The sequence below is a fragment of the Hippocampus bargibanti genome, linkage group LG02 (assembly GCF_051943395.1).
Source record: "Hippocampus bargibanti isolate YZ-2025 linkage group LG02, ASM5194339v1, whole genome shotgun sequence".
Classification (NCBI taxonomy): domain Eukaryota; kingdom Metazoa; phylum Chordata; class Actinopteri; order Syngnathiformes; family Syngnathidae; genus Hippocampus; species Hippocampus bargibanti.
In genome coordinates, this window is record NC_142735.1 from 24,873,043 (window position 1) to 24,892,500 (window position 19,458).

At 46.4% G+C, this 19,458-nt stretch overlaps 1 protein-coding gene across 2 annotated transcripts in view; it reads right to left on the reverse strand.

The window, feature by feature from the left end:
* Positions 1-289: 289 nt before the first annotated feature.
* exoc6b (exocyst complex component 6B) overlaps positions 290-19,458 on the reverse strand; it is a 33,604-nt gene continuing 14,435 nt past the window's right edge. The window contains exons 9-23 of one of the 2 annotated variants that reach the window (XM_088990427.1): positions 19,149-19,232; positions 18,932-18,978; positions 17,948-18,068; positions 17,798-17,869; positions 17,611-17,708; positions 16,886-16,991; positions 16,694-16,803; positions 13,387-13,498; positions 13,148-13,282; positions 12,884-13,072; positions 11,193-11,222; positions 10,057-10,198; positions 7,267-7,340; positions 2,288-2,400; positions 290-539 (exon numbers count right to left, since the gene is read on the reverse strand). In XM_088990427.1, the coding sequence (XP_088846553.1) occupies positions 416-539; positions 2,288-2,400; positions 7,267-7,340; positions 10,057-10,198; positions 11,193-11,222; positions 12,884-13,072; positions 13,148-13,282; positions 13,387-13,498; positions 16,694-16,803; positions 16,886-16,991; positions 17,611-17,708; positions 17,798-17,869; positions 17,948-18,068; positions 18,932-18,978; positions 19,149-19,232 (1,557 nt within the window). In that variant the 3' untranslated portion in view covers positions 290-415. The remainder of the gene's footprint in view (positions 540-2,287; positions 2,401-7,266; positions 7,341-10,056; positions 10,199-11,192; positions 11,223-12,883; positions 13,073-13,147; positions 13,283-13,386; positions 13,499-16,693; positions 16,804-16,885; positions 16,992-17,610; positions 17,709-17,797; positions 17,870-17,947; positions 18,069-18,931; positions 18,979-19,148; positions 19,233-19,458) is intronic. The other variant, XM_088990428.1, reaches the window with a different exon arrangement.

The window sequence follows — 19,458 nt, forward strand, 5'->3', positions numbered from 1 at the left end:
ATGAATGTGAAAAAAATGTTGGTATAATTTGCTGACAGCCCAGTCGCATTTATCAAATATTTGGTAACGCACATCCCATCACAATCAAAATAGTTTCATTTTGTCATGGTTATGGTCTATTTCAGGTCCCTCAAATGTAATTAAACTCTCGTGAACTAATAGTCCCATACATGACTTATTTTGTATTAACTTTTTTGCTGTCAGTCATAGAGAGAACCGGATGGGATTTGATCAGGACGCCTTCCATCAGCACCACCAACATCATGACTCCATAATGATGACACATTCGTTGACGTTGTTCAAGTGTTTCAACATTTATTGTGAAGTGAAAAGCAATAAATCATCATTGGCGTGAATGCATGGATGTCCCTTTTATCCGGAAGAGAGGTGCGCCACTGACCATTCGGGCGTCTGTTCAGGTGTGGCGCTGTGCGATGAGGTTGCGCAACTGCTTGATGACGGCGTCAATGAGCTTCTGCCTGTCGCGCTCCGTTTTTCGAAACTGCGCAAAGACCACATTTTTCCTGCTCTCCCGCATCCTGGTGCACAAAAGACACACCAAGCATAGGTGTTCAAAAAACAAACTTGTGGATTTTTGGAAAATGCCACTCGGAAAGTTAAAAAAATAATAATCTAAATGGGCCGCGACATTAAATACACTGGACATATCGGTTGAAACAGAATTTGACACAGTATATAAGTTTCATACTTTGTACGGATTCCCTAAGTAGCCGCAACTAAAAAAGTGAAGCGTGAGGAGTCTCCATCACCAAAATTCACAGGTGCAGTCAGAGAAAGGGCTTGTTCCATTTCCTCTCTGTGGCAATCAGGGATTCTTTCACACAAATGTTTTTTTGTTTTAAATAGTGTATAATGTACCCTATTTTACGGTGTACAATGCGCACCCAAAAGCCTTCAATATTCTTCAAAGGATGACTACAATCCGGTGCGCCTTATATTTGAAGTAGTGTGCGGTGCATGTTGGGATATAGAAATCGGCGTTTAATTTAGGTATTCTATATATTTACTCGAGTTTGCCATAATTTTCCTTTTCTGGCATAAATGGAAAATGTGGCATTTTTTGCTTGCTTTTGTATTTTGTGTTTCAAAAAAATAGGTTATTTCTTCAAATTTTAAGGCCAAAATTTTCCACGAAAACCCCTAAGGAGCATAAAAGTTTTAAAGAAGGAAGATTGGTAATCTCTGAAAATGATATTTATTATTGTATTGTGATAAACTGATAAAATCCGAGATTATTTATGAGCTAAAAAAATGCAGAAAATACCACATATTACACTACTCTGCAATTTCATGTTTGACATAAAAAATGGCAACATTCGTATATATGGAAATGTTTTAAAATATGTCATTCACTTAAGGCACAGGTGTCAAAGTCAAGGCCCGCGGGCCAAATCCGGCCCGCCACATCATTTTTTTTCGGCCCGCGAAAGCAAATCAAACTTGTTAAATTCCATGATGATTGCTAAAATCTGAGCCAAAATTTCATATTTTTGGATGTCAACCACAATAAAAGTCATTATTCTTGACTTCAGATTTGAAAACGAGTTATTCATTAATTTGCTGTGTGCTCTATATGTAATATTTGAAGGGATTTAAACATTCTAATGGGTTCCCCAAATTCATAACGGCTCTCGAGAGGAAACCATAACTACTGCGGCAAAAAATGACTTTGACACCCCTGGTAAGGTATGCCTTATAATCCCGTGCGCTTTATAGTGCGGAAAATACGGTATGTGATACCCTAAAACTGATACATGGTTACCCTGAAGCCATTATAGCAGGTTAGTTAGTGATGACTACTTTAAAAAAAATGGTCGAGTTGAGTTGCTTGATGTGCTTCTTGTCATGCAACTTTCTGAATTGTGGGGAAAAAAACCAGTCGCTGAAAACCCAAAACACTCAAGCAACATGCGACTAACTGTGATCAACTCCGGCTGGAGTCTGTTTGGCCGTATTAGGGTGTGAATTGTGGCCGTTCAATAAACGCCTGAAAGCGTATTCGCCACACTGGCTCTCCTTGTCCACACGCAAGCACATCCATCACAGGACCGTAATTGCAAAATTTGTCGTTATTGTTCACTTCACTCAAAATGGCTCACGTCCACACGCGCATGCTGAAAATGGTACTCACGGCTTGGGCAACCTGCGGCACGCGACAAACATAAGAGAAAGGAAAAAAATGACGGGCTGAGCGCTGACGGGATGGACACGCGAGGGCGGGGACGATGCCGCGGCGGATGAGGGGAGGGGGGGGAGGTGTACTCACTTCTCCAGCAGGGCCAGCGCGGTGTGCGGGTTGACGCGCAGGTACTTGCAGCTGGTTTTGCCGTAGTCGGCCAGGTAGCTGGACCAGTCCCACTGCGTGAACAGTTCCAGCAACTGCAACAACAAAAAGAAGAAATGACCCGCATTTCAAAGTTGTTGCATAACCTGGCCAACGCCCCTCCCCCTTGAACTCCACCCGCACATAAACACAATCGCCGCCTTGAAGAACACGCGCGCCGGGAGCCCCAGTGAACTCTGGGTAACACCAAACACACAAGAGAGAAACCATATGTGCGCGAGGGATGAGAGAGGACGAGGGGGATGCAGAGGGATGGCGAGCGAAACCACATGTTGGGGGAAGAGAGAGAGAGGGGGGGGGGGGGGGTACGAAAAGCCAATTGGATGACAGCCGCCGGAGCCTTTGAGCGGGCAAAGCGGGCGGCGTCGCGCCGGCGCGACCGCTCCCAAACAAAAGTGCCGCAAGACGGCGGCGGGGGAGGCGGGAAAAGGTACGGGCAAGGCTTTCTCCAAATAGAACGCTTTGTGTTACCTTTGATCAAGTATTTTTCTTTTTATCCCGTTATTTTGTCATCTTCTGATATCTATAGTTGGTTTATTGTAAGCCATACTAAAACAAATCAAATACAGCACTGGTGTCAAAGTCAAGGCCCAGGGGCCAAATCTGGCCCGCCACATTATTTTATTCGGTCCGCGAAAAGCAAACCAAACTTGTGAAATTCGATGCTTGTTCAAATCTGAACCAAAATTTCACATTTTCCCATCGAAATCACAAAAACAGTCATTAATCTGGACTTTACATTTGAAAACTAGTTCTTCGTGAATTTGTTGTGTGCTCTGTATGTCATATGTGGAGGAGATGAAACATTCTCATGGCTTCCCCAAATTCATAACGGCCCCCGAGAGGAAACCGTAACTACAATGTGGCCCCTAGCACCACTTGACATAGGGGAAAGTAAGTACTGATATCGCGTTTAGGTATCAGGCTTTATTTTTTATCAGGTCAATACCAGTCACTGATACTGAACTCATTCACTGCTTTTCCCACATTTATTTGAGAATTGAAAAGCAGGACGTGGACCACCATTCCCAAATGTGTTCGGGTCTTGGTTTTTCTAACGGGGGTGCCGATAAAGCGCTGGGCAGACCTCTGGCAATGTTTTTCCCTCCAGGAGTGGGCAGCATTTGCCTTTTGTATAGTCGCCCCCATTTCAAGCTCAGATAACTCCAGACCCATATAACTTAGGAATGAACTCTTTTTTTTTCTTACGAAAGAAGAGAGTCTCAGGTTTCTTACGCTGAATTGAATGTTTATGTCGCCCTAAAACTCAATATTCTGTGGGTCCTGCAATTAGAGTGACAATGACAAAAACCCCGGCACTGGAGTGGACACATACATGTATTTGCACAATGTCTGGCAGTGAATGAATTATGAACTGAAAACATTTGAAATTAACTAACCGGCCGAGGGAGCAGTTGGCGCTATATGTCAACAGTTCAAAACATTGTCAGGGGCGTCTTCCCTTCCTCCCCCCCCAATCTCACACCCCCCTTGCATGAGGTTTTATCAGTCAAACGCGCTTCTCTTTGGTGTCCCTCAGAAACTTCTCCACAAACTTCAACTAGTCCAGAATTCTTCATCCCGGATCAACAGCAGAACCTCTCCTGGTCAAATATAGAATCAACTTTAAAATTCTTCTTTATACATTTAAAGCAATCCATACATAACCTTGCCCTATCTGACCTTCTTCAAATTTCTATTCCCTCTCATTCGCTCATTTATTATAGTATATATGCTTGTCTGTGACTGTAAAGTGTCATTGAGAGCTTTGAAAGGCGCTTAAAATGTAATGTATTATTCTTATTATTTATTATTATTATTAACGTGAACACGCAGCGGCTCCCCTCTCCCAACAAATTGGTGTTTTCATGTTTATTATGTTTGTTAAAGTCATTATAAGTGCCTTGCATGCTGGGTCCGAGAGGACAGTAATTTCATTTGTGCTGTATGTCATGCATATTAGCATATTTGACAATAAAGCTGACTATTATTATTATTATAACAGGTATCATCTGAAAGATGCAATTTGGAAACATGTGGAATTAAATTTATCCACTGTTAGACAAATAAAGACTAATCTAATCTAATCAATAAAATGACGAGAGGAATTATTCCATCATTATAATCTATGTGCATTAAAAATAAACAAATATGAGCCATGTTTCCATTCATTTTTTTGTTGTCGCTCATGATAGCGACTCGGACACGACACTATGACACGATGCAACGACAAAAGTAGGACAACTACGAAGTGACTCGCCACATGACCCGGATTGGACTTTGGCATTTTTTTATGTGATATTCGCCATCTTTGAATGACAAGTAACGATTGTGCAAACAGGAAGCGGGTGCACGCGGGTGTTTACGGGCCCGAACAATGATCCCACGTCGACGCTGGTGCGCATGGCAGCCGCCTATCGGTCGGAAGCGGTCGTCCCGGGGTTCCCGAACGGCCCTGTTGTCATGACCGGCGGTTGACCCGTCGTCACGGCGATAAGGCCCAGGCCACAGACGGGCCAGGAAGTTGAGGCGGGGGTCGAGAAGAACGCTCGGCGACCTCTCCCACACCGGCGCAAGCTTCAAGTCATAAATCCCCCCGAGATAAGGGCCGCTTTTGCTTTTCCGCCGTCATCTCTGGGCGCCGCGTTCGCCCGAGCCGCCGTATACCCGTGCTTGTGCGCATGCGCCATCAGATAAGAGATTTGGGGGGCTTTCGGGGGGGGGGGGGGGGGGGGGGGGTCTTAAGACGAGTTTCCGCCCGTCCTTGGCACCGGTGATCCCGCTGACCTTCCGCTGCACTGCACCCGTGTGTGCGTCTCTGATATCACGTAATCGCCCTTGACGCCCAAGATAAAAGTAGTGCTTATTCGCCGAAACGGTCTGAGCGACGTATCGTCGGCCGTAGAGCAACAACAACAACAACAACATTCCCGTCCGGATATTCGGATGAGATTTGCGGATAAAAAGGCGCCGCGACCTTCGGAGGTGAACTTCTTTTGACCTTCAAAAGTCTTTGAATTCTGCCACTGGAAGTCCAAGAAGATTTTTTTGGGGGATTGATCGCTTGATACACTAGTTCATAGACTGGGAGGCAAAAAGGAAGTAGACGAGGTGGATGTGGGGGGGGGGGGGGGGGGTCCATAAAAGCTTTTCTGCGTGCATCAAAAACGCAGTCACGATTGGCGGGCGAGCACTTACACGTCCATCCGCTGCTCATCCTCCCTTTCGGCCTCTTTCTTCACCCCCCATTGATGCCCCCCTGCACCCCATGTGAGCGCTCACAAGCTTGAAGCAAAGTGTCGGCCTCCCGAGGAGAGCGAGGGGGAGCGAGGTCGAAAGGACCACCCTGTACGTATCACTTTCACCTGACTGGACGCTTTCACTAACCATCAACATGCCGCCCGTATTCACAACCGAAAAGGGGGGTGAGAGGGGGATCGAAGATGACGCCAAATCCGAGACGTCGGGCGGGCGATGAGCAATCGCGTTTGCCCCCAGTCTCAAATTCTGTCCGGAGAAAAATGATGTCATTCGTCGCTTTGAATTCGGATGCTGGCGAGGAGCTGCTGTAGACCACAACTCGAATTGGGCCTCTCACACTAACTGCCAATCACGGCACCTAAAGGGGTGGTGAATGATTGACATTTCGATTGATCCAAAATCTGAGGTGCATCATACAAACTTTTTTTTGGGGCCGCCGATCAAATCCATCGCAAAGAAAAAAAATCTAATTTGTCACGTTGACCACCTCGAGGACATTCTTGACAGAGCAAAACCTCCGCGGACCCCCGCCGTCCCCCGTCAGCGTGATTGATCGAACGTTTTAACTTGGTGGTACGAGGGCGTACGGGAAGTGGCGGGCCGCCGTGAGAACGCGGCGGTGGCGCGGGCCGAAGAATGCGTGTGAAAGCGGGCGAGGGAAGGGCTTTGGGGGGGTTGGCGCATGACGCATGGCACATGCAAGGTATGAAAAGCTCCCTTTTGACATGATGAGAACGGGCGTCGGAAAAAAAACAATGAGCGGCGAAAGAAAGCGGAGGAAGGAGACGGACGGCGGGCGGGAAAAGATGAGGAAGAGGAGGACGAAGACGAGGGAGGCACTGCATCATCCCGACAGGCGCAGAAAGAGAAGCGAGGCGGGGAGAAAGGCGGCTTGTGACAGCGCGGAGAAAGGGCCATCCGTCTCTGTCCGTCACCTCATTCATCCTTCCCGCTCCGTCCCGCCGGCCCATCCGTCATCCGCTGTCACCGCGCACACTGGCGGGCCTCGGACGACCTGACTTCCAAAAAAACGCCAACGGCGCCCGCTTCGCTTTGGACCGTGTCTGACGGCGGGATGGGGAGACTTCCTGTCAAGGGGGGGCGGGGCGGGGGAACCCAACAAGCTTTCCAATGTTTTCGGGATTCCAAGCACCCCAATTCATCATGACTTATGTTTGTTCATTATGATTATTATGATTATTATTATGATGAAACATTTTTGTGCACGCAGTACTTTTTTTTCTTTTTGACTCCCCCCTTCAGAAACCCAATTCTGCTGTAGATTGCAAATGCCCCCATTATAGGACTATTAAAGTATTTGTCATTCTTATCAATATGTATTGTATTGTACTGTATTGTTATTAATCAATAGAACGGGGCGATAACTTTTTTTTTAAAATCAATTTTGAAAATGAAGACACTGCAATGGAATTGCCAAATCACGACAAGGGTCCCAATTTTGTCTGCAAATTGGGGCGACGGGGGTACTTTTAAAGGACTAATGAATCCGAGAAGAGGATGAAGACGCACGTGGAGGATGATGAGCGGAAGGATGAAAGCAAGGATGGAGGGGGGGCAAAACGGGAAAAAAAAGACAGCAAGGACCGAAGACGACAACCACGACGTAGACAAAGACCTACTTGTCTCAAGTCACTGAAGGCCAGAAGCAACGTGTCACCCTGGAAGCCTGCGACCGGGCCTGCTCTGGCAAAACCTGTGGGAAAAACACAAACGGTCCACCCCCGGAGCGAGGGAAGGGGGGGTGTGGGGGGAGGAGGAGGAGGAGAAGGGGGAAAAAAAAGGGGAGAATAAAAGACCTGGTTAGATTCGCTATGCATCGGGACAGATTGGCAGACAAATGAGGGGAAGGGGGAGTGTTCAAGTCATGTCAGAGAGGGGAGTGTGTGTCTCTGTGTGTATGTGTTTGTGTGTAGCATTTCATTGTAGTGGTGATGCTGCTGCGTGCAGAGTGCAAGCAAGGGTCTCGGCGTCACTTGGCAAACAAGCCCACTGGGAAGAGGAGAGGTGCGCAAGTGTGTGTGCCCCCGTGCCCCAAAAAAATAAATAAATCACAGGGGCCACGATAATATTCTTATATACGTATATTCTTAGATATATTCTTCATTGTAAACCAAAGGCACCAAAAGCAATCCTTCAATGTTATGAGTGATGCATAACTGTCAATCACAGTCGGGTGGAAGTGCAGGATGACCAAATATGGGCGTATTTTCTTGGGTCGGTCGCACGCATTGTTTTGTTATTTTCGCGAATTGTCAACCAACTCAAGTGTTTTTAATTATTTGCCAACATGCTTGTTAACAAAAAAATACAGATAATAATTTAAAAAAGTGACTCGCTGGAATGGTGCAGAAGGATTTGGCTGGCCACAAAAATCTGTATTATTATAATTATTATTATTCAAGTCGATTACAATTTTTCATTAGATATATATATATATATATATATATATATATATATATATATATATATATATATATATATATATATATATATATATATATATATACAGTAAAGTCTCGTTATATCGATATTCTCGGGAGTCGGAAAAAATATCGATATAACCGGACTATCGATATGCCTGCGGCATGTAAATTTTCTCCTTGCGTTCATAGAAATAGTATCGTAATAAGCAGTACTATAACCGATATCGATATAACGAGACTTTACTGTATATATATATTTTACAGTTACCATTATTGCATCATTTTTGACTCCAAGAACTTTGCAAACGATTTTGATGAAAATGACGGGAGCACAGTGTTAAGGCAATTCACCATACGAACACATTGGATTTTTTTTTTCTTCTTAACATCCTTTTATTTTCCTCAGGCCTCCGTTTTTATTCAGTCAATGATGTCACATCCTGCCGGTCTTTTGCGAAAGCTCTCCCAAACAGCTTGGCCGCATGCTCCTCCACCATCTGTGAGAGTCGGCCTACACCAGTGGGTGGAAGTCAATTCCATTATGTGCCGATTAAATGATCTTTTTGTTCCTACTTTTGATTCAAGCTTGATTTTTCTATTGTTAAACGAATCTAACCCACGGCAGTTTGCTTTTATGTGTTATTTAAGTCTTATGTCTGTCAAATAGGTGGACTATTTGATCATTTGGATTCATTTATTGCGAATAGAAATGCGGTTGCCATTTAACTCATTGACTGCCAGACGATGTTGAAAAATGTGTCCACTCCAGTGCCAGGGTTTTTGTCATGGTCACTCAAATTCTAGACCCTACAGAATATTGAGTTTTAGGACGACATAAACATTCAATGCAGCATTAGAAATCTTATGTCTAATCTTAATGTCCTTCTTTCATCAGAAAAAAATGAGTTAATTTCTATTTTATATAGGTTTGGAGTTATCTGAGCTTGAAATGGGGGCAGCTGTAGAAAAGGCAAATGCTGTCCCCTCGTGGAAGGGAAAAACAGAGGTCTAACCAGCGCTTTATCGGCACCCCTCAGCAGAGAAAAACCAAAACCCGAACAAATTCGTGAATGACGCTCGACATCATATTTCCAATTCCCGAATAAATTCAGAAATCGCAGGGAATGAGTTAACTTGCTGATGGAGCAGATCTGGACATATTTGGCAACAAAATATTTGGTGTCGATATTTTAGCATCTGAACGTGCTAATAACAACACCTGCCGTGTCAATTTTCAATTTTAGAATACGCCACAAAAAACAGACGGCCGGACGAGAATGGGCCCCCGGGCGAAGGTTTGGACACCGCTGGTTAAGTGCCATGAGGTGTCCACACAAAATGGCGGATCTTGATTACACGCCTGCCATCTTCCGTGACCCCGTGACACACAACATCAATACCAGCGACTTAACATTTTTTTTTCATCTTTGTTCCATGATTTTTCTTTCCCTCCATTTTTTTTTGCTGTGTGATGTCTGTCACTTCCTTCCTACACGGAGCATGATGGCGGCCATCTTTTCAAAAGGACGTTTGAAGCCCAAAGTTCACTTCTAATCCATCCTTTTCAGAGTCCACGTTGGTTTTCATTCCTTCACTCCTCTCATCCGTGCATGTTTCTCTCTTTTGTCTGCTGTACTTGTCTCTCTCTCTCACACCTCATTCATTTAATCCTATTTTCCCTCAGCCCCCTTTCATCCCATTGTGCCTTTTGTCTCCTTTTAATCCATTTTAAATTGTGCCTTTGGGAGAAAAAGTTCAGATTTTGACCCAGCGGGAGGTGGAAGTGTTGTTTCACCGGCGCCCCCCGTTTGGGTCAAAAATACAAACTCCACCTGCGGTTACGACCGGATACTTTTGAACCTCTGCTTATTACACTCAATGAAAATAAAATAAATGGGAAATATGATATATATTGTCGCATTTGAATGAGGTGGGGGTGGGTTGTCGGTTCACCGTCGAAGCAAAATGACATCAGACGCCGCTCACCTTCACACTCGTCGACGTCGGCATTGAGCTGGTACAAGGCCCCCATGGAGATCTGCTTGACCTCAGGATCGAGCAGCAGCTGCAGCAGCGACGTGGAGATGTGCTTGCACGCCGACATGCACGCCGTCTGCGCCACTTTGCCCTGAATCAAGCGCAATGGAGAGAAACTGTTAATTAAATTGAAAAAAATAAAATAGCCTTGCCGGGTGCGGGGCGCGAAGAACCATGAAACCCGATCTCCCCCCCCCCCACCCCCAGTTCAAGACGGCTTCACCTCGCCCGGAAATCCAATTACACACGTCGGAGGAACACACACGCCGGATGTCCACGCACATAGGGGAACGCACGCGCGCAAACCTCCGGGTCAGTCCTAATCGGGTGAGATTGAGCGTGAAACAAGCTAATTGTTTTGACATGTTTGGGATCGACTTGCGCGCACCAGCGACGGGCCGTGCGTTTGGTCGCTGGGCATTCGCTGTGGACTTAATCCACCTCCTAATCCCACCATGATCACAATGTAATTATCAACACCTTCATGACGGTAAAACGACACAATGGTGCCGCATATGCCATCGGGAGCAGGATCCTATCCATCGATCAAGATAGATGTCAAAGTCGAGGCCCGCGGGCCAAATCTGGCCCACCACATCAATTTATTTGGGCCGCGATGGCAAATCAAACTTGTGAAATTCCATAATGCTTGCTGGACCAAAATTTCAAATTGTCCCATGTAAACCAAAATAATAGTCATTATTTGTTACTTCAAATTGGAAAATTGGTCATTCACGAATTTGTTGAGCACTCTATGTCATGTGTAGTGAAGATTAAACATTCGAGAGGAAACCATAACTACAATGTGGCCCGCAGCAAAAAAATGAGTTTGTGATCACGCTTGGATATGGCCGTCGAGCGATAAGGACCCTGATGGATCCCCCCTTGGCACCTAAACTGCCCCACTGGCCCCCTCGGGACTTGTTTGTTGCTTTGCGTCAGAAGACACACACCAAAAACGTGCATGGCTACTTCTTGACACGCCGCATGCTGTTGGTTCAACCGTCAGGTCATAATGCGGGAGGGTGTGTGGAGGGGGGGGGGGGGGGGTTGAGGGCTTAGCAAGCTGCCACACAAATACTCACCGGCAAGATAGCATGTTCTACGGGCGCTCCCTAAATGGCGAGAGACATAAATCATAATTACACTACGCGCGAGGAAGTTCGGGGTACTTTGGGAATGATGTTTCAGGAGTTCAGTAACATATTTGGGGTTTGATTCATTTGGAAATTCCAACTTCCCGGAATTTTGGGTCAATTGGGAACATGACTTGTGTGTATCAAATGATTATAAAAAAGTTGAACATTTTTAAATACCATTTGTGTCGAGTCTCAAAACAGAATTAAGTTTGTGAAGCAATATCCTGCAACGTAACGATCTCCTCGTGCCCACGCGGCAACGCTACCAGGATGTGACTTTTGGGCCCAGAGTCTGAACAACTCCACTGCTCTCATTTCAGAGGGTCATGCCACTCAGATTTACTGATCCGCAGCATCCGATCTGCTTAGGCGGCCCCACTCTGTGTGTGTGTGACAGGGTCACGTCCGGGGCTCGTGGGGTGTAAAGTAAAGCTCCTTAGAAGTGCTGAAAAACACTTAGTTCAACTCCTGTGTATGTCGGGGGGTGGGAGGGTTGTATTCTAACTTCATGGTAGCTTGATGGGGCAGCAACTTGACGACCAGAGTGCGTCAGCATGTTGCGCCAGTGCCGATGAAAGTCCATAGAGTCAATAACCGGGGTTGCAGCGTAATCTGCAGCTGAGCCGGTCGCGGCGCTAACGAGCTTTAGGCTAAAGCGACTCAAGCGCCTCGTAACGGCATGTCGGCGTGTGGCGCTAAGACGCGGCTATGCGCGTAGGCATCCACTGTACACTAAAGCCCGATTTAAAGTGATATGAAAGTATGTCGGCCATTTTGAATGTGTCGATTGCGACCCAACGAAGGCCGAAACACAAAGTACGTGTTTAAAGGGGTTCAAATTAGAATGTCGGCCATTTTGAATGTGTCGGATGTGACATGACAAAGGCCAAAAAACAAACATTGCTTTTATTAACCCGGGTTAATTTTGAATGGTGGCCATTTTGAATGTGTCGGGTGCGACCAGACGAAGGCCAAAACACAAACGTCGCATTTAACAACAGGGGTCAGTTTTGAACGTCGGGCATTTTGAATGTGTCAGATGCGACCCGACAAAGGCCAAGACACAAACGGCGCGTTTAACAAAGGTGTTTGAATTTGAACGTCAGTCATTTTGAATGTGTCGGATGAGACATGAAGGCCAAAACACAAACAGCGCTTTTATCAACAGGGGCCAATTTTGAATGGCCGCCATTCAAAATGTGTCAGATGCAACTCAACGAAGGCCAAAACACAAAAGTCGCGTTTAAAAAGGGGGGTTAATTTTGAACGTCTGCCATTTCAAATGTGTTGGGTGTGACTCGATGAAGGCCAAAACACAAAAGTCACGTTTAACAATGGGGGGCGATTTTGAATATGTCAGATGCGACCCGAAGAAGGCCAAAACACAAAACAGCGCGTTTAACAAGGCGGGCCAATTTTGAATGGCAGGGGTGAATTTTGAATGGCGGCCATTTTGAATGTGTCGGATGCAACCTGAAGAAGGTTAAAACACAAATGTCACATTTCACAATGGGGATAGATTTTGAACATCGGCCATTTTGAATGTGTCAGATGTAACCCAACGAAGGCCAAAACACAAATGGTTTGTTTAACAATGGGGGAGGCGATTTTTATTTGGCGGCCGTGGCTGTACTCACAGGCAGATTGGTGAAGACACTGAAGGTGCTCTTCAGGAAGGCCACCAGGTCGAGTAGGTAGTCGCTGGGCATCGGCGCCTCCCCACTGGGCACGCCCGCCATCCAGTCGTAATCGGCCAGCTGCAGGAACTGGTCTATTTTGGCGTTGAGACCAGTGTAGATCTCCGCCTCAGCCGCGTGACGAGCGTCCTACGATAGTGCACACGAGCTGTGACCACAATAGCCGCCAAACACCGGATCTTGTCTGCAGCACCTGGCGCTCACCTTAAACGTGGACGTCCCGTATAGCTTGGTGGCGTTGGCCGTGTCGGAGGGGACGTTGGTAATGTTTGATATAAACTCTTCCAAAAAATGGCAGCTCTGTTCCAAGTGGGTAGTGTTGATGATCACCTGCACCAACTAGTCGGCAAGACGGCAATTGTCACAAACTGTTGAGCGTGCGTGCTGGTCATTCGTCAAGAGTGAGAAAATATCAAACAGTTTCGAGCAAAGCGACACGGTACCTCAGCCAGGCCGACGTTCTTCTTCTTGATGGCGTAGTGTAGACAGTGGCTGAGGGTTCGGGTGAGCAGCAGATTTGTGGATTTGCGGATCATGTCATCCACCTCTGTCGAGCTGAGAAGGTAGGCAAAATATTTGGTGGGTCGGTTGTGCAAAAAAAGCCTCTCGGAGATGATACATTTCGACTTTGGAGAATCGCAGTGTTTCCAGCATTGAAATAATTGCTATTCTGGGAAACAATGTCGAACTTGCTCAGATATTGATTCTCCCGTGGCGGTAAATGATCACTTCAGGGCCGACGAGAAGCTCACATTTCCTGCTCCGACTTCCAGAGCCACTTAGCAAGTCTCTGACACATTCTTGATTTTGTTTGCTTTGAAATGTGCTGCATGTCCAGCTGAAAAAAAACAAATATTGGAAGTCCGCTCAAGGCTTTTGAGGCAGCGTGAATGTCCGCCGGGGGACAAAGCTCGCGTCTCGCCATAAACGCGGCATCAAAATCCCAATTAAATAATGGGAGTTTTGCTAGGCACGGGAAGAAGGAAGACACAGCCAATTTTCGGCTTTTGTTCTCGGCAAATGTGCGATTGTGAATTCAATTCCAGGGGCCTGTGGCTAATACACACATTCAGGCCAATTCACTGAATTTGTCTGCGCCTGGAACCCAAAACGCACACACAGACACAAACTTTTGCTCACGCTGCACTTTCTCCAGGAATTTTTTTCTCCCTAGTTTGAATGGTTGGAATGTATTTAGGATTCTTTGCCTTTTTTTGGAAACACTACGAGTTCTAACTGTAGCTCACCCCAGCCAGTGTGTGTATGTCGGGGGGGGGGGGGGGGGGGGGGTGAAAAAGTCAACGTCCGTGAGTGAACTTTGGAAGCGCGCAAAAATAGACGCACCGCAGAATCGAATGATTGAATTTCACGATGCGTTTGCGCTGCCATCAGCTATAACAGATGTGCAAGAGGAGTAGATGAAGGGGTGTGGGGGGTAGCACAGTGGCGTCCAGAGGCCAAAGGGCACGTAAGCAGCTACTTAAACGCTACATATGCTTCCCTAAATGCGAGGACTGATCGCAAGGGTGGATTACAGGGCAAGAGATATGAGCCAACGTTGACAACACAACAGTAGCTGCGTCCCAACTGGAGCAAAGCGGAAAGCGCCAAGATGGATGGCACAACGCTTACAAGGCCCAAAAAGTGCCATCCCGCAGCTTTTGCTTTTCCTCCAAGCTGAGCGGCCGCATGTTCATTCTCAGCGACGCCGCTCGGCTTCCCGCCGCTCAACACGTTAACGCCCGCGCCATTCCAAGCGTGGAAGACATCCCCTTTTCACCTCCCGCCCCTTTCCTCAAATGCTCCCCTGACGGACGTGCTTATGACATTGCAAAGGATCACGCATGGAACAAGAATTGCTGACCCGCTCTGGCAAACTGTAACCTCAACGCGAAAACTCGTTTCGCATAAGGAGCCCGCGATGTGAATAAATCAGTGTCAGCCCAGAGCGTCGATGCATATGTGGAAATGTCGCGGCTTGGAATTGAAGCAGAATTACATGTGACAGGGGATGTGAGACAATCTCTTTTGGTCAATGGATGCTACAGCTTGGTGTTTGCTTTCAACATTTAGCTTGTAGCAGACATGCACATTCCACCATGACGTCCCTGATCTACTCGTGAAAAGGACGCTTTGATCATCTCCGCTTTCATCTAGAACTGGACCACCGACGTCTCCGGACAAGTTGTGTCCATAATTTGTAAAATGGCTTCAAATGACTTCTACTGAGCGTATTTTACAAAGATTCCACCGCATATAGCTATATTTTACGTTTTAAGACTCGCGCTGAATATTCCGGAAGTCTTGTTTTTGAGTTGGTGACGAGTCCGTAGGTGACGTCACTGAAGGAACGCACGCACCTGACCGGAAAAAAGGACACATTGTAGCAGTCCTTCCGTCATGTCAATGCATTTTGCTGTGTGTCTGAAAACGTCATGTTGCACCAAAAAGAGCCAAAAGAGGGCAACCAAGGTCCATATAAGGAATTTATCAGCCTGTGGAAACGAGCTGATTAATTCCTCACAGGAGCTCGGTCGCCATTTTCTGCCTCTTTTTTGGTGATCCATTTCCCCCTAATGTTGCCTCAAAATGGTACGGAATAAATTCTTTAATCGATTGCATCGATTGCTATTTGAATCATATTCATAACTGGATGGGTAACAAGAAAGAATATTCTCCGAATGTGAGCCATTGTTTTGATTCTCCAGCAATGCAAGACGTCTTGGCGTGACATCACGAACTGGGAGCGGGACTTTCTGAAAATGCCCAATTCGCAGCTCATTTTTTTGCAGATTTTGGACACTTTAAGTCATTTTTATTGGTGTTTTGCATTTGAATAAAAATATCATACTGCGTGTTTTGGGTATTTTAGATGCTCTAAAACGTTTTTCTGATATCAGTTAGGAAACAAAAAAGTGACGCCGGTTGTCCTTTAAACTTGGGTTTTTGTTGTTGTTTTGACTTCAAGACGGCGTCATGAGAGTGGCTGCCTTTCCAGCAGCTCCTGTATTTTGTTTTTTGACTTCTTTTTCCCTTTCCTCTTACTTTCATCACTTTTCTGATGTAAAATGTAAATTTCTCCACTGTGAGACTAATAAAGGCTAATCAACCCAATCAACGTCCATTTTTCGGACAATAATGACATGAGTGATCAATGTGAGTCGAGCTCGCTAATCTTTTGGTTCCTCTGTTTCATGATTTCACAATTCCGTAATGCTTTCGAGTTCAATTTAATTTTAATTCAATGTGTGTGTGTGTGTGTGTGTGTGTGTGTGTGTGTGTGTGTGTGTGTGTGTGTGTGTGTGTGTGTGTGTGTGTGTGTGTGTGTGTGTGTGTGTGTGTGTGTGTGTGTGTGTGTGTGCATGTGTGTGGTCAAGTCCCAGTTTTGTGGAATCCTCCCACCGCGGAGTCCAAGATGTTCCCTGATTGCTCGTCTCTCCGCAGTGGAAAAGTAGCCGCTTTGTTTGAGTTCCATCTTACATCAAGCGGAACCAGGCAGCGCGCGCGCCCGCAAACCAACGCCCGTGCAATCGTTTTGAGTGTGCACTTCACGACCAAATTCGGATGACCGTCGCCGTAGCAGCTCCACCTCGCGGTCAATTTCGTGTGGTTGCGATGTGACGTTTTTGTTTTGAAATTGGTCTCTCATGTGTGTTCAGATTGAGAAAGTGTTTGTTTTGTACAGGGGTAGGCCAGAGCAGGCTTGCGGGTAAAATGTTGATGAGATGGGAAAAAACGGGCAACGTGTACCTGAGGTGCAGGTCTTCAGAGTACTTGAGACAAGCGTAGATGAACTCTTTAAGCTGGCAGTAAACCTTTGGCACAAACTCAGAGAAGGGAAGCTTCTTGGGGAAAGGAAGCTGCACACAAACACACACACAACGCGCGCACATTTTCGTGTCAATTGGAATCTCGGATTTGCTCGCACCGAGCACCCTCTACCTTCTCCAGTTCGGGGTCTTGCAGGGGAAACTGCGAGGTGTAGTGTCTGTACTCCCGTTCCGTGGACACTGGGATGGGACTGAAGTTGTCCTGGTCCAGCACCTGCCTGCGGAGGAGACGCAGGTGAGCAAGTCAATTTTTCTGCAGAGGCCATGAGAAGTCGGCTACAATCATTCCACATGGGGCAGGAAGGTGATGGTGGGAATGCGGGCGGGGGGTCGTTTTAATGCTTGCGGTTTTCCTCCACCACCCTCCCCCTCCTAGTCTTTCATCACCCCCTTTCTTGTTTGGCTCTCGAGATTTCGGACGTTCCAAAGTTCCATGGAGAGGCCATGAACCGGAGAGTGCTCCCTTTCCAACAATGCAACGCATTCCTGTGGCTTTCCCGTGTGTGTGTGCGCGTGCGTGTGTGTGTCCGTGCATGTAGGGGGGGAGCAAGGCAGTATAAGCATGTTTGTTTGTGCGCTGGCTCTCCACGTCCCAATGGTGTCACCGCACAGACGGGGAGGAACAATGGCGTGCGGTGCCCTCGCACACATCTTGCGAGGGGGCACTACCCATCCTGAACGGTGGAAAATGTTCCGGACGTTGCTTTTTAAAACACTTCCTGCCTCTGGATGGTCGTTAAAACTTCAACAAAAAAAACGAGGACATTTCCCACAAACTGGTTGGTGAATGGTTGACCTTTTGGGCAATCATCAAAGGTGATCAACATGTGGGCTCACCTGAAGGTGATGTTCCATCGTTTGAGGAGGATCTCGCCGTACTGTTCCCTTATCTCCAGCAGCATATCGAAAAGTTGAGACACCGGGAAGCCGTAACCCTACGGGAGAAGTCGCAACTAGCATTCTTGAGCATTCGCAGAAAAACCTAGCCTGTTGTTATAGCAACTCGGGTGTTCTTATCCGGTACCTGAAGTGTGTCGGCAAAGAGGACGATAAGGTTTTTCAGATCCAGAACCAGGTCCGGGTCATCACAGTAGGACTGAGAAGACAAAGTATTTGCATGAGTGAGCCCACGTGGCGTTGGTTCTTTCACGGCATTCGTCACGCGTGTCCTTACAGAGTGCGTCCTCAGAGCGGCTACGATTTTGGACAACGCCAACTCCCAAAGCTCGTCCACGTATGCTCTGTTAACCAAACCTTGCGTGGTGTGAAGCACGTGATCCTCCACCACAAAGAACCTGAAAACAGTTGACAGCGTAGGTGAGGTCTTGACCACTTTTATCCAGCCTGGAGTAAATCAAAACCTGGATGGCACAAAACGTCTTTAACTTCAATGAAAAGAAGACAGAAGTGATACTGTTTGATACCAGGGGCCCATGTACATCTCATCCTGTAGACTTGGGCCCTCTGGCTCCATATATGAAGTCAACAGTCTCAAACTTGGGTGTTAAATTGGACAGAGAAGTTAAACTTGATCGATGGGTGCTTTTGTTAAATCCCTCTTCTTTCATCTTGGGCAACTGGCTAAAATAAAACCTTGCCTTTCTCATGGGCACCTTGAAGCAGTAATTCATGCCTTTGTCACATATCGGCACAATTACTGGAATGTGCTTTTACTTTGGAGTCAGCCAATCCTCCTTGAAGCGTCTCCAGCTGGTCCAGAATGCTGCTGCTCGCCTCTGGACTGGTACTTGTAAGAGGGAGCACATAACTGCTACTCTGGCATACCTTCACTGGCACAGTATATATTTTAGAGTTCTTTTTAAGATCTTATTTTCTTCAAATCTTTAAATGGCCTCGCTCCTCCTCACCTCTCCAAGCTCATCCACCCCTACATGCCTTCATTATTAGATGTGCCAAAAACTAAACGGCGGCTCAGCTAACTTTCTATCTAGTTGAGTTACTTCCGGGTTGAGTGAAGCTGGAGCGCGTGGATGCTGCTGCTGCTCACCCACTGAAAAACCTATCCTGTGACTAAAGTGACCATGAGTTTTTAAAGGTGCTTGTAAATGAAATGTATTATATATTATTATTGTATAAATCATTATGTATTGTATTGTGCTTTAGGATACGACGTCAAATCGAACGGAAAGCGACATACCCGACGATTTGATTGAAGTAACGTCTGTAGCCTTCCAGTGTTTCGTGCTGAAAAAGCCAAAAGGGATACAAACATTTCAGATATTTAACCACATTTTTCTGAATTTAGTTTTTTGGGCAGCGTACTGTGTCCAAGTGTCTTATCAGTTACGGTGTTGTGTGTTACGGGAGTTGCGGTCGGTTAGCGGTGTGTGGAGGGAAAGAGAGTGATGCGATACCATGTTAGAATGCGGCTGCAGTACGAGGCGAGCCTGTTTCCTCCGTTGCTTTCGGTAGTAGTTCTCAAACACATCGCGCAAACCCTGCAACACACATCACAGGTACGTGCGGGTGGTGTTAAAAACCACTCGGATCGGGTTGATTAGGCACACACCAGGGAACAAAATGGCAGCGGTAGTAAAAAAGGGAGAAAAGGGTCAGAACGAAATGAATGACGGGAAATGTGGAGATAACAGGCGGCTGCAGTTAAGAGTCTGACTAACACTTGGCGTCCGACATCAAACTAAAAGCGCACCCGCCCTGTGAATG